The following is a 14910-nucleotide window of genomic DNA, read 5'->3' as shown; positions in this document are numbered from 1 at the left end:
ATACGGCAACCACAATAACGACCATTTTTGACCCCTAAAATACAGCTATGTGCACGTGTAAAGCTGTTTGAGTAGCAACGGTGCTACCCAACTCGGGCATATACAAGAGTACACGATTCTACCTGTCACGCTCTGCACGGCAGCAGGGACAACGTGGCTGTCACGACTTCGGACATCGACTTGGGGCGCTAGCCAAAGCCCCTGCAGGCCGGGCATGCAAGAGAGGCAAATCATGTCAAGAGTCGGAACTTAGTCCGTCTCGGTTTGAGCCTCGCTGCGCCTCCTGATGTCCTGGCGGTAGTCATTCGTGTTCCAGTGGCCAGACGTGTGGCCAGACGTGATGGGATTGACTTTCTGGACATACATGGTGTCAATCTCTTCCAGACTGCGGTCTTTCGACTCAATCACGAAGAAGAAGACAATCACGACGAGGGCGGCGCAGCAGCCAGCAAAGACCAGGCCGTAGAGGTAGTCAATCTCGTCGGTGATGAATCGTGTGCTGCAAATCGTCAGCAAGACCGGCTCCTACAAACACATGGGGGCAAGGGTACACCATCTCGACTTACAAGAATGATATCAGGCTGAAATTTTGTCAGCGTCAACGTCATGGAAGTAAAGGCACGGGGACACTCTGTACTCACAAGTTCCATAGCCAGTTGGAGGCCGTGGCCAGACCCATGCAGGTGCTGCGATAACGAAGGGGGTACAACTCGGCATTGACGGCCCAGACCAACGGGCCCCAGCTGACGGCAAAAGCCGCAATGGCCAGGCACGAGAATGTGACGAGGGCGGAACCTGCCTTGGGTGTGTTCATGGGGTTGTCGTGGTCGAGGGCGAAATGGCCGACAAAGGCGTATACACTGGTCCACGATTAGTATTCACCCTTTGGACAAGAGTTCAAGAGTGCCTGGCTTACAGGAAGCACATCATCATCCACGCGGCGCCAATCATTAGAGTGTTGCGACGGCCGAACCGCTTCGTCACCCACAAGGCAATGATTGTGCAAAAGACATTGACGGATCCGAGGATGATCTGCGTCACGTAGCTGTTGCTGATTCCCGTGGCGGCAAAGACGGTGGTGCCAAAGTAGAAGAAGAAGTTGGCACCCGTCAGTTGCTGGCCGGCCTGGAGAACGATGCCGAGAACGGTGCGATACAGCATGCGCGGCGCGGTGAAGATTTCGCTCAGGCGGAACTGGTCGGCGCTTCGGCTCTCCTCGTGGAGATTGTTCTGGATATCAGCGAGCTGGTGGTTGACGCCCTCGGAGTCGGGCGCGAGGCCGGACAGCTTGGCGATGGCGAGGCGCGCGCGGTCGACGCGGCCGCGGCTGCAGTCGTACCGCGGACTCTCGGGCATGAACAAGATGGTGGAACCGAGGATGAGAGCCCAGGCAAAGGACAGGCCGTTGGGGATGCGCCACGAGGAGCTGTCCGTCTTGGCCTCGGTGCCCCAGTTGACCATCTCGGCCGTCCAGATGCCCAGGGTGATGAGGAGCTGGTACGAGGCGACGATGACGCCGCGGATGACGGCAGGAGCACACTCGGACTGGTACATGGGCACGACGACGGACAGGGCGCCGATGCTCACGCCGCTGACCAGTCTCCCGACGGCGAACTGGGCCCAGTGGTACGAGGACGATATCTCGATGATGGTGCCGACGCAGGTGAAGAAGGCGGCGGCCGAAATGGTCAGCCTGCGGCCGATGAGGTCGGCCATTTTGCCCGCAATCAGCGAGCCGATGAGGGCGCCGATGCTGACGAGTCCTACAATGGTGCCTTGCCTGGCGGCGCTGAAGTTGTAGGATCCATCGAGTTGCCGTTCGCCGAATCGCTCCTTGAAGTCCTGCATGAGGAAGAAGCCGGATATCTGACCGCTGCGGCCTGTTAGTGACGGCGCAAAACATGGACAGGGCGGAGGCGGTTCGTGAGAGACGACGAGATAGAAAGGAAAACTGACCTGATGTATCCAAAAATGAAGCCTCCCAAGCTGGCAACGCCGCCCTGGAAGCAGGCTAAAAAGGTAATCTTTTGCTCGGCCAGCAAGGCATCGTTGCGACCTTTTGGTTCTGTGATTTGCTGCTCCCCATTGGTCGCCTCCCCGTGTACCGAATCTCTTTTAGCAGACACCATGATGGCAGCGTGCAAGTAAAGTGTAGAGTGCAGCCCAGTCTTGACGGTGATGGAAGGCGGACCCTAAAGGTAAAAGTGACCTCATGTGTCAAGGCGTCGAGGACAAGTTGCAAAGGCAAAAAAGTGAAGAGGAGAGCACACTACGGACTAGATAGATGCATGTGCCGCCTGCCTCGAGGGCAGATAAGGTTTGCGTGGAAACAAGTCGACGGCATTGAACCCATGTGCTCCGTGCTGCTGCTCGAGGTGTTGTGACGATATCGGGCCGATGCAAACAGTTCCAATCCACCCTGTTTAGCTATTTATTCTACAACATGGTCGGCATCGGCCCACTTGGCAACGCTGAACCCTGTCACGGCGGCGCGATTCGTTTTTCTCCGTTTCACGCACCACAGGAATGGGACATGCCGACGGGCGAGACGAAAAAAAAAATTGGACTTGTCCGGAGCGCTAGACGACTCGGGTGGCGACTGCGACGATGGACACGGCCAGACGGAGTCATGTCATAATCCACACTTGCGGCATAATTTGCTGTGCGGTCTGGTTGACTTGGGATACTGTCCGGGAGAATAGTCCTCCTTTTGGCCCTGCGTCGACGCTGTTGGTCCGAGATGCAGTGTACCCGCGGCTGTCCAAGGACGGGCAGGCCATTTCAGGAGGCGCCAACGGCATCCATTGGCCAAGACCAACGTCATCGCGTCGATTTATTCGACGTGGCTTGCCGGCACCAACGGGACGAGCCAGGCAGCACGCGGGTGGAGATGGGCAGGGGTCACCAACATGGAAGCATCCAATCACGGTTGACGTGTCGGCCTCCTTGTGTCATTTCCGTTGGCTCGCCAAGTCCTCCCAATCTACTCTGCCGACGAGGCACAACATGAAAGGCACACGCCTGGCAGCTCGACCCCGTGACCCGAGCCAAAGTCGACATCTTGACAGCCTGGGATGCCGCCTGGTCAACAAACCGTCATTCATGCAGCGGTATCCAGAACCCCAATGCCAATGCAGCCGCTATTTACACAATGCCATGCAGCACGAGCTAGCACATTGTGCTCATTTCCGCGTCTGCCTTTGCCCTTCTTTTTGGCCCGGGCTGCATCTGCATCGGACGGCACGAAATGGCATGCTCCGCGCTTCGCCAGCCGTCGAGTGATTTCAATGTTGGCGTCGATGCCACCCAGGCCACCTACCTAGGCAGATGGCACGCTGGAAAATCGAACATCATCGTGGCATCGAGGCGTCTCGCCATAATAGCATGGATACCACTTTTCAAGTCAAGTGCTGTTTCCGCAAGAGAGGTGGCCAAAGGCCTCCGCCCGGTCCGCCCGGTCCATATAAAGTGGCTATATCGGCCGACGTACGCCCGGCTCTGTCAAGTTGAGAACCTCTCGCGCATGTACATCGTCTATTGTGCAAACATGTCATCTCCTCGGGTGGCCAAGTAAACAAGGGACAACTTTGCTGTCGAGCCGAGCGAACCGTCGTATACATACTTTTTCGACCACGTGCTGACCCATTTACATGGCATGGCACTTTATCCGCCGCATGAATCAAATTGCCCTCCGCATTTTTCTTTCACAAGACCAGGCATTATCAAGCCAGCATTACTCAGCGGAACTCCGGGCATCTTGAAAAAATGTCAAGGCTGGGCTTGTATCAACGTGGCCGTCTTGGAACAACAGCACATGTCCTTTGTACTCGGACGGTAGTGTGAAACAAATATAATTCGCAGTACACCATCGCCCGTCTTGGAACCCTTGGCGATACTGCCCACTTTCGGTCCACAGAGCCAGCACATCCTAGCTTGTCCGAGTTGACACCGACATTGACGTCTGCAGAGTAGCTCCGCATCAGCTCCCACTCACCGTCGGTCTGGCACGTAGCAGTAAGGTCGTGTAATACGTCTTTCGCACTCAATCCAGTTCATCATTTCTAGTAGCCCGGTACTGTATGGCAGCGGGTTGGTGCGGAACCATAGCTCCGGGCCTGCATGGGTTTCTTTCGCCTTGTGAAAATGTCTACATTGCGATATTTGCTTCCCAGAAGCACCATGATCAAATATAGTGTGAATCAAAGGCCGAAACTGGTCGAATATTTCCTATAACCGTGCGATACACTTCCCTGCAAATGGCCAAGGTTCTGTAGAGCAGTTGTATTGGCTGGCATACCCTACACCGATAGAATCATGTCGATGCACCATTCAGCGGCTCTGCTGCGTTGCCACGAGCATCAATTGATGTAGGTAATACCAGACCCCGCCATCCGTCAAGACGTCTGGTGTTCATGTTCTGAATTTGCGGCCACTTGGGTACCGGTTTGACGCCTGCACAGTCGGCCTCTGTCTCTCCAAGAACTCGTGGAGAACTTTAGCGTCTTGCCGCAACCGCTATTAATCTTGAGGCTGACGGGTGTGGCGACATTTGAAGTGACATACATCCGTCCCAAATGTGAAATGTGCAAGGGGCTCTGGGCCACGTGAACACTTGGAAGAAAAGAAGCCCTTCCCGACGAGAATTGATTACTAGTGTAAATGTAGAGGCTTTTGTCGTAAACATTTGTTGACAAAAAGCGGCGTCTCATGATAACACGCCCGGGCCTTATGACACATGAGCTGTCAATACTTGTTGCGTAGGTGTACAAAAGACCTCTCGTCCTGCCGACATGAAAAAAGCAGCTCATCTGCGTATTGGCTACATGACCGAACCGAAACACTGACCAAGTCCATCGTCGTATATATTTCATCGTCTCGGGGCGCCGTGTAGTGGGGTATGCTGCCATGTTGCAGCCCCTGGATGAGTCCGACTCGGCCGTTGTTGTCGCTCAGTTGCAGGCACACTCGACACATCTTGGAAACACCAAACACCTTGTTACGTTCTCGCCATTGACCATCCCAGCGACATTCCCACTGTGCAGAATGCTCTTTCACCGCGCCAGCGCCTTATTTTACTTGGGCGTACGCTTCCAGGGCATCGTGCAGTCGACCAAACACACCACCGTGCCAGCGTCGCACATCCTCCCACTCCGGCTTGGGCAAGGTCGCCTGTGCCATGCGTAGCCATGCGCCGACGATGAAATCCGCGTAGCTGGCCCGCTGCCCCAGCAGAAAAGGCCCATCGGTATTCTCGAGAAACAGCTTGGACAGGTCGCCCAGCATGCCCCGAAAGGATTCCGTGAGCTTCTCGCGGGCCTCGCCAGTCAAGGTGAAGTCATTCCAAGAGCCTACGCCGGCCCGGCGGACAAATTCGGCCTTTGTTTCGTCAGCGGTGGCGGGATCAAGAGGCAGGCCCTCCACCATGAGCGGGGTGTGGGTGGTAAAGGCCGCATCAACATTTGTATTAAAGCGGAGGTACTCGGCAAAGCCACCATCTGGACGCTCCGACAGTGGCACCGGGAAGGCGACGCTCTGGTTAAAGGTGTAGTCGAGGGTCTGGGCGGGAAGCAAATCGCCGCCGCCCGAGTCGGGATACGTGCGCTGCAGGTAGACGGCAATGTCGAAGGAGTCACCGACCGTGGCACCGCTGGCAGCGTCCTGGATTACAGGGAGGGTGTAGAAATCAGTGCCGTCGGCGAATTTGCGACCGGCAGACTGCCCTAGGTCACGACGTACTTTTGCGATGTCGGGCATGCGTACCCACGAAGTCGAGTAGGAGACGCCCTTGAAGTTGAGCGCAAATCGGGTCTTCCATGGGTTCGGTGAACAGCACGTCTCCGCTACAGGGGGTCGATGGGCGATATCGTAGAAGACAATGGTGCCCGTCGAGGCGGGCGGCGTCGCCATGGCAAATGATAGGTACCCAACTGTGAGTGCCCCAACAAGGTGTCTGGTCAATGTATTGTGGCAGAGCGGACAGGCTGAGTGATTGTGCTCGTTGCGTGATGTAAGGAATGCTCACGGGAGAATCTGAGTGGCTGAGACGGAAAAAGTTTGGCCCGGCACTTGGTCTCTAGGGTAGGTTGAGCACGTGCGGCAAGACCAGACATCAACTGACCCTCTCACATATTCTCGGCTTCACAGCCTGCAATGTTGTAGCTAGCTCAGTTAAGATAGTTCAATGCAGATAAGATCCGTCAGCGGCCTTCCCTTCACACCAACCTCACACATGGGAGTTTTGCAACATTGCACCGTGTCGGCCTCTGTCCTTGTTTCCCTGGTGCACTAGCATCTCAGGATGGAAAACTTGCTTGTAGCTGACATGCAGTGCACCTCGGCTCGCCTTTCTGAACATATCCTCGACAGTTTGTCAAATGTATAGGATTCAGCACTGACAAAGGAAGCTCTTCCCATTCACATTGGCACTATGGCGCCGCGGAAGATTATCATAGACACCGATCCGGTACACCACTTATTCCATTGCCTTCGACAAGCGCAGTGAACCGACTGACTCGTATAGGGAGTCGATGACATCCTGGCAATGCTGCTGGCTTTCTCAGCACTACCAGAGGAGCTTCAAGTGTTACTCATATCTGTAACATATGGCAACATTGACCTCGAAAACTGTTTACGCAATGTCGTCTCACTATTCCACCATGTGGAAAAGGAGATCGCGTGGCGAGAGAGTGTTGGACGGAGTTCCGGATTCGAAACTCTACAGAAATCGAAGCCTGTAGTTGCTGTGGGCCCCGACCGTCCGCTCGCGGATGATACGTTGATGGCTGATTTCTTTCGTAAGTCAACGTGCTGCATGAGCTTGACGTGAAGCTCATATTGGTGACAGGTGGTCAAGATAGGCTTCGTGGATTCTACTCGAGCGTATGTACACACTTGAGGGTGAAGCAAAGTATTGACTAATTTGGGTAGCATCCACATCGAAAGCCCGCCGAGACGTGGCAGCGCCTCTTGAAAGTGGCAGAAAAGTCGTCTGCTCCTGAGCAGGGTGAAATAGCCAGACAGATGAGCAAAACAGCCTCTCTATTCACACAATCTCAAAAACCTGCACATTTGGAGATTTTGAAATTATTACGCGACAACGAACCCAACAGCATTACGATCGTGGCAATCGGTCCCATGACAAACCTCGCCCTTGCTGCAGCGGAAGATGCGGAAACATTCTTGAAAGTCAAGGAGATCGTGGTCATGGGCGGCCACATTGACCAAGCCAGCAACGCAGGTTATCAATCTTTCTCACATCTACAGCAGGCTTCGAACATAGACGAGCCTCCTTTCAGGCTCATCAAACAAGCGCCAGGTCCTATTAGAGATTTGCTGAAAATTCGAAATCAAATGACGCCTGTTGCAGAATTCAACACCTTTGCAGACTCTGTGGCGGCGGCACGAGTATATGCTCTCACATCACCGAAACCGCACACCACGATGCCTGTAGTGCCACCGACACCTCTGGGTCAGAAAGAGGGAGCACCCCCTCCATCGTTCCTCTCCTCTTACCCAGACAATCTTTCAAAGCGGTTGACCATCACATTGTTCCCACTGGACATCACTGAGAAGCATGTGCTCACTCGTGGCGAATTTGAGGCATTTCTTCAGCCACAGCTGGCTGCAAAGTCGCCTTTGGCAGAATGGGTTTCAGTGTTTATGAACGCAACCTTTGAGAAAGTCGAATCTCTTCATCCAGAGGTTTCCAGAGACGCCGTGGGACTGCAACTCCATGATCCGCTGACGATATGGTATTGCATGGATGATGACAACCCCAAATGGAAGATTATTGAGGGTGAAGATTTGAGGGTGGAGACTGCAGGCCAGTGGACAAGAGGAATGTTTGTGACTGACAGGGGAAATCGAAAGCGAAAGGACAACTACGGCGGTAGTGAAGTATCCGGGGATACTAATAGCTCGTTGACAGGAGGGACTGGCAATCGACTCAATCGGTGTGTCGGATCCCCTGGACAGGATGTTTTCGGTCAACTACTGCTCAAACGAGTATTTGGCAGCTGAGCGGTAAGATGTTAGCGATACTTGTAGTAAAGTTTAAACTACATGAGGTGGAAGTAGTTGGCATGATGGAGGATGAGAAACAGGCTTAGACGCTTAATACTGCCAGCACCCGAATTGGGCACGTAGTACAGATACAAGGCTCCTATTCGCCATGGTAGGTGTTCGCCTTGCATTCCCAAAGATGACCAGACTTGCCAGAATAATCTTGTATTTTTAAGGGCGACGCCTCGTGGGAATAAAAGGAAGGAAGCCGCCGGATTCTTAGTTGAAACCAATGTTCAATTGAGAAAAGATGTACGTAAATCCCAACTTCGCCCAGAATTGTGTACTGTGACAAGGGCCTAGTATTTAGGGGAAGGTTCGTATTCAGCTAATACTTTGCTTTAATATCAAAGGTCCTTAGCTTTCTATAAAACCCTGAGGGCAGAAGACCTTTATTTATATTAAGGCGGTAAAGGATCTTGCCCTAGGTCTCGTGATCAGAGCCCTTGTGTAACTACTATCGTCGGGTTCAAGGTTCGGCCCGTGCCTTCATGGCAACGTGTCATCCGTGTAACATGTACCATGAGGGTCAATCAGTCTCAACTTGGACCCTTGTGAAGAAACAAGACAAGGAAATAGAACGTGGCGTTACAGCTAGACGCCCGAATCCTCTTGCTCTATACTTGCGATTCTCTGATACGCGTTCCAATTTGCGCACACGTTATCCACGTAGGTTGCGTTTGTCACGGCCCCAATGTCGCCTTGCCTCTCGATAAACTGCAACGCGAATCCCTCGGAAGTGTGCCACCCAATGTGACAGTGCATTAGCCAAACTCCCGGATTGTCCGTCTGCCACGCCAGCACGAGATATCCCGACGCGGGCAGCATTGCCGTATCGCGCCGCGCAGGATTGTCCGTGTTGAGAGCAACAGTGTCCGACGAGTACGTGCCCGACCCTTGGGCGAGGACGAAAAAGTCGTGTCCGTGTAGATGGATTGGGTGAGGCACTCCTATGGCAGTCTCTATGACGAGGTATACCCACTGGTCGGCGTCGCTGAGCTGTATGACGGCATCGTCAGTCTCGTAGCTTGTTGTGCCGTTCAGCACCGACTGCAGCGTCGGATTCGCCCAGTCGACGAGCATCGTTGTGCTGTTGAGATACCACTTGAACAGTCCGGCACTATTGGTGCCTACTGTTGCCTGCTCGAGGTCATTCCAATTTGCATCCGACACCGACTTGCTGACGTAGGGTGCCAGATTGGCTGTTTCGTCGTCGCAGCCATCTGTATAATTGTATCCCGTTGTCGTGGGCGTTGCAGGACTGTCGCCGTAGTATACGATGCCTCGGATATTGTCGGAACTTTCGTTGTCGGAACAGGCGGCCTGGGGAATTGCACGCATCCAAAAGTTGTCGGCTATGGATGCTTGGTCGGCCGTCACGATGACATCGTATCGTTGGGCTATAAAGTAAATTACCTTGTATCCACTTTATTGTTTGAATCTCGGGTGTATACAGTCAAACAAACTTGTGGAGTACTCACCGATTCCGATATTCAACACCGTGGCTGTAAAGGGCTGAATTGGTACGAGATCTGCCGCAATCACCGTCATTGTGTGATTGTCAATGGAAAATTTCCAGTGTGTATCAATTGCCGCGTTGAGGAGTCTCAGGCGATAAGACCGTCCCGAGGTAAACGATACATTGAAACGAGTCCCTGTTTGGGAAGAGCTGTCGTCAGATCCGTAGACATTGGTGCCGTTGATCAGCCCGTTGCCGAGCGTGGGCGGTCCGGCCGTTTGGGCCACGGAGTACAATTCATCCACCGTTTGGTGGTCCCAGTCGTTTAGAAAGACCATTCCGAGGTCTTCATCGTAGTTTGAACTGGCGGGTCCATTAATGATGATGCCCCCAAACACTCCTTCCCAGGCCTGGAGGCCAATATGTGAGTGATACCAAGAAGTGCCGTACTGCGTGGCCTTCCAAGTGTACGTGGTTGATTGGTTGACGGCAAGAGGGCATTGTGTAATGGATACCACTCCGTCATTTTCATTGGTATAATTTTGGCGTATACCATGAAAGTGAATGCTTGTACCGTTGAGGGAGGTTGTTAGAGAGTTGCTAACATGCACAACCACAGTGTCCCCCCAATCAGCAAACAGGGTTGGTCCAGGAATGCTGCCATTGACAGCAATAGCAGGCCGAGAGAAGCCGTCAGGAGCTACAACAACATCTGTCAACTCTAGCCAGTACTCCCTGGTGACCGAAGTATCAACAACAGTAGTGGAATAGTCGGTTGCCACGGAGTAGTCACACCACTGCATGCGGTCGCCTGCGCTGTTTCCGGCACAAGCCGCCGCCGTGACGACTTTGGCGGCCGTTGCTAGCAAAATAACCAAATATTGAATCATTGTTAAAGATTGTGATATAGATGTTGAGTGCGTAGGAAGACGAGGGATGAGAGGCAAATTTATCTTTGCTATAATCAATGGTTTGGTGATGCGACTTCCATCTACAGTAACGTATCCTAGAAGCTAGGCTAGTCCATATACAAGACCGACGAATGACCGACAAATTCAATAGTTTGTCACTTTGGAAAACCTTATTTCTGTTATCATAAACCTCAATAACTGCCGAGAAGCATCCCGCTGCTCGTCCAGGGCCACGTAAGCCCAGGCCGCGTAACAGTCAGTAATAACGTGACGATCAGAGTCTGTGCATCTATTCATAATGACACTTCATGTGCTATCAAGTTAATAGCCTTAATACCTAGTACTAGTATTATGGCGTTAATTTTGTACATGCAACCTCGTTGCCCACATCCCGGTGGATAGTCCGCCTGTTCATTACGCGTCCGGTTGTGCATATGAGCCACTCACCGAAGGCCGAAAGCTATTCGCATCTTCAATAGAAAATTTATAATCGGCATAGATCGGCTACTATGACAATAAACTTTCAAGGGGTAGTAGAATGCCAAGCTAGGCTAACGGCGCTTGGAGCGGCTGACAATACGAGATGGCAGGCCATGACAAGCCGCGTCAGCGGTATGAGACATGGTGGACACGTCACTGCTGGGTTCGAATTGCCGCTTACTTGAGCGAACAGACTTTGCGCTCGGATATAAAAGTATCATAAGTATCTGCTTGGAAGGAGCAATGGTGTCCGGAGCCATTGCGTTCACTTCATTCATCCCAGGCAATAAGTTCTGCTAGACAAGTTATTATCAAGTTTTTTTCCATCATGATCTCATCGTATTTATTGGCCTCGATTACCCTTTTGTTTCTATGCAGTACAAAAGGGGAATTGATGAGCAGACAGGGCTCTACGGAGCCATTTCAGATGTATGCCTACGGTCCTGGCATTGGTGGGCTTTCAATTTTCTCCTCTGGTGGTAAATAGCAATCAATCCTCGGGTTACATGCTTCAACTGACTTGAAATACAGGCAATGCCTTTGTTGGAGACTACCAAAGCACGAATCAGTCACAGGCTGCTCCGGTTATAAGTACAGTGTCTCGTTATCAGTTTCACACAAACGCCCGAAGCTTACATTATTTTAGTTACCCCTGCTAATACAGGGGGTGATGGCGGATCTTGGGTGGCGACTCCTAATACTACTCGTCCTGTCAATTCCACCGATCCTCCAACGTGGTCGAGCCGCGAATTTGCCATTCCCGGACCCGATTCGGCATCGAATCAAGTGGGTTTTGTAACAGCGGCAAACGATACCTCTAATGCAATTACCTCGGGCTTTAGTTTTTATGGAAACGTTATATTATTGACGACTGGAGATGGAACATGGGAGTCTCTTTGGGCTGCGGTTCCAACTGCTATAGACGATGTGTATTTGCTGCAGTGGAACGTGACGGATGATGAGGACAGCAACCAAGTGCCATTGACATTGAAGAGAATCCCCCCTTCCAACTCACCAAACTAAGGAGCACTTTGGGGCGCTACACCTCCATTGGGCATTGACCGAACTATTATCAACGAGCACGCCGTGGCGCTCAACTCGAATGTGAGGAAGAGAGAAAGTTCGGACCAAGGAATGTGTTTTCAATGGGTTCGTTTTAGTATATTTGCTAGTCGAATTCGTTATGAGCATCCTCGTCGGGGCTTGGGCCTGACGCTGTAGCTGGGGTTGGGTTGGGATGCGGTTTTGGGATCGTAGCTAGATGCCAGCCCGTACATCTAGCTTATCAAATTGGTCTATTGTGCTCCCCTTTCTCTTCTCAAACTGTAGGTCTCATGAGGGAAATTTGGTACAAGTAACAGGTTTAATGTATTATATTCAAAAGGCTCTAAGGAAAAGAAAGCTATTAGCTACGTACAACCGGGCATTGTGGCCTTTATAGTTGCATGTGGAGTTGTTACACTGGCTGACCCCTATTACGGGCCGCTCGCGTGCACGGCTCGCGGCCCCGGGGTAGAACAACATTAATCTAACCAATCAGGGTGGTTACAGGCCGGGGCTAATTGGTCCGACCGAACAACGCCACGTCACGGGCCAATAATTATCACAACACAAACCATTGTGCAGAAAAACACGGGTAAGGAAAGGATGTTAGTAAGCTGCGCCCTTTGCCGTGATATTCGTTGTGTTTCATGAGTCTGCATCCACAAACATTTGATCAAACCAACTTCTCCCTTTGTAGTCTCGTGATTGAACCACCACACCACTGCTCAAACATCTTTGATACAATCGTTTTCTGCATCATGGGCTAGGGCTTTGTTTTTGACGACAAAGGACTACAAGGGGCGTGAATGAGTACAATCCTGGTCACACAATAATGCAAGGTGTGCTGCAGCTTAAAGAGCAGCGTTTTAAGGCTCCTGCCGCACAAAGATTATGCACTCATTCCGAAGCAATTCCCTTGCCGTCCGTTGACAGCTCCTTAGAAAGTCATGATTTCTTTGACAAAATACCTCTAAGCACGCCGAGGAATTGTTACAAGTGCTCTATCTTTTGTTTCCCTTTGCGCAATTTGTTCTCTGGTTTTTCAGGTCCCATGACACCTTTGTGCCTCGCGAAGAGGAGGGCCGCTTGATGCACTGCAGTGGGACATAAAAGACACGCCAGTGCCCCAAGGTGTAAAAAGTTGAACAAGACAATTCATCACACTTTCTCACCTATTTGATATCTTGCCTATTCTTACTTCCAACCTATTGACAGTATCCACATAATGGGCAACTGTTCCAGCAAAAGCAATGCCGACGACGAGGAAACTCGGCCACTACAACCTGCATGGAATATGCGGCCAGTAGTGCCAAGAAGCGGTTGCCAACCATTCAACGGAGCTGGCATGGGGGATTTCCTGGCCGAACAGCCAAGCCTCGACATGTCAATAAGCCCACCAGCCTCTCCCGCGTACGGAGAGGGCAGCCAGTCAAGCCATGACCGTTCAATTGCCAACAACGTTTGCCTACAGCGAAGTAAAGCGGTGAAAAAAAACGAGGATCAACGGTATGAGAAACGACAAGAACCCAGCCCTCTCAATTCGCCTGCCATTTCTGTCTGTTTGAGCTTGCCAGGTACGGACGGGAATAGAATTACTCCCGAGCACATGAGGGAACGCTAGAAGGACTTTTAAGAGCCCTATACCGAATAACGTGGTTTGCCAAGGCTGTAAGTACATCTTTATAGGCCAGAGAGCAATATAGTAAAGCTTCAATGTTACTAAATTTAAAGTAGGGATCCTTTTACACCTTCTTTTCCGAATTTTGAACCAAGTGTTATATTTTCATGTATATTGTCATCTATTAGCGGAATAACTTCCCTTTACCGAGTCTCAGTTATTCACTAGATAGAGAGTCGTAATACAGATCTATCCTTGTCTTGGGCACACTCTTAGACTTGTGCTCGACGATGGTATTCACAGCCTTAATCAGCGTATTCTCCAAGGAAGTAAACCCATGCTTCTGGCCCATCCTCTGTAGAACCCAAACACTGAGCTTATTATCCACGTCGCCAGCATCCACGGCCTCCTCATTGACCGACTTCAGCATAATCTGTCCGGGGAACCGCCTGTGCAAGATTTCGAGAATCTGCACCCATGAGTATGTCCCTGCAAATGCAAATAGACGCTCGTCATTCACATCATCGAGTGTCAACGCACCTAGGTGCAACAGTGCTGTATCCTCGACATCGACGTACCACTGCGGTGGCAAAATTGACGGCGCGGCAGGATAGCCCTTGACGACGGCATCGATCACGGCCGAGGTGCTGCGATAACCCATGTTTTCCGGCGAAATCGCTATGCCAAAGTTTACATTGGGCACAACCGTATTGAAGGAGAAGGGTGGCTTGTGTTTGTGCACCCATGCAAAGGCTTCCTGCTCGCCGCGCGCCTTGGAGGCGCCGTAGAGCATGATCCCGTGCCAACGGGGGTTGCCCTTGCCATCCCAAGGTTTGGCTGTTTGTTCCATGGCTTCAGTATTCCAGGTAGATGAGTCGATTCTGTACGGCACGCCAGTTTTGGGAACAGCGCATGCGGCAAGAGACGACGTAATCACAACACTCTTCACCGTAGGTTCCTTTGCTGCTGTCTCGAGCAACAATAGGTTGGACTGGATAGTTTGGTCGATGATGCTTTGGTTTTCTGGATTCATATCCATATTCATGGCCATGTGAGCAACGCCATCCACCCCTTTCAGAGCCTCATCGAAGGCACCTGGAGAATGAATGTCCGGAACCTCGACAAGTTCGAATTTGGGACCAAAGTACGTTTTCATCCAGATGTTTGATGCGGCGGAGCGAACAGTGCCACGGACCTGGTACCCGCGCTGCAAGAAAACTTGGATAGCAACGCTAGCAATATAGCCATTGGCGCCGGTGACGAGAAGGAGACCCCCGGGCGGAATTGAAGTCATTGCAGGTATTGAAATGTGTTTTGAATAAGGCTTTGAAAGTGAG

At 51.7% G+C, this 14910-nt stretch overlaps 5 protein-coding genes across 5 annotated transcripts; 1 reads left to right on the top strand and 4 right to left on the bottom strand.

Moving 5' to 3' along the window:
* Nucleotides 1-249: 249 nt before the first annotated feature.
* HXT1 (Low-affinity glucose transporter HXT1) lies at nt 250-2129 on the bottom strand (the record flags this gene model as incomplete). The annotated part of the gene is made up of 5 exons (XM_014687527.1): nt 250-499; nt 567-581; nt 642-860; nt 917-1873; nt 1957-2129. 5 exons carry the CDS (start codon nt 2127-2129, stop codon nt 250-252), a joined length of 1614 nt encoding a protein of 537 aa, XP_014543013.1.
* Nucleotides 2130-5067: 2938 nt separating this feature from the next.
* Nucleotides 5068-5907, bottom strand: G6M90_00g000530 (uncharacterized protein; the record flags this gene model as incomplete). Its single annotated transcript, XM_014687528.1, has 1 exon — nt 5068-5907. The coding sequence occupies one exon, from the start codon at nt 5905-5907 to the stop codon at nt 5068-5070; it is 840 nt and encodes a 279-aa protein (XP_014543014.1).
* A 520-nt stretch (nt 5908-6427) lies between these two features.
* Nucleotides 6428-8019, top strand: rihA_0 (Pyrimidine-specific ribonucleoside hydrolase RihA; the record flags this gene model as incomplete). Its single annotated transcript, XM_014687529.1, has 4 exons — nt 6428-6463; nt 6521-6794; nt 6845-6879; nt 6928-8019. 4 exons carry the CDS (start codon nt 6428-6430, stop codon nt 8017-8019), a joined length of 1437 nt encoding a protein of 478 aa, XP_014543015.1.
* Nucleotides 8020-8655: 636 nt separating this feature from the next.
* Nucleotides 8656-10410, bottom strand: lcc2_0 (Laccase-2; the record flags this gene model as incomplete). Its single annotated transcript, XM_014687530.1, has 2 exons — nt 8656-9461; nt 9543-10410. The coding sequence occupies 2 exons, from the start codon at nt 10408-10410 to the stop codon at nt 8656-8658; spliced, it is 1674 nt and encodes a 557-aa protein (XP_014543016.1).
* A 3380-nt stretch (nt 10411-13790) lies between these two features.
* terH (NAD-dependent epimerase/dehydratase terH) lies at nt 13791-14867 on the bottom strand (the record flags this gene model as incomplete). The annotated part of the gene is made up of 1 exon (XM_014687531.1): nt 13791-14867. The coding sequence occupies one exon, from the start codon at nt 14865-14867 to the stop codon at nt 13791-13793; it is 1077 nt and encodes a 358-aa protein (XP_014543017.1).
* Nucleotides 14868-14910: the final 43 nt, after the last annotated feature.

This window comes from Metarhizium brunneum, chromosome 1, assembly GCF_013426205.1.
Source record: "Metarhizium brunneum chromosome 1, complete sequence".
NCBI lineage: Eukaryota > Fungi > Ascomycota > Sordariomycetes > Hypocreales > Clavicipitaceae > Metarhizium > Metarhizium brunneum.
The sequence above is the reverse complement of the archived record's forward strand: the minus strand, read 5'-3'. Positions and strand labels throughout refer to the sequence as shown.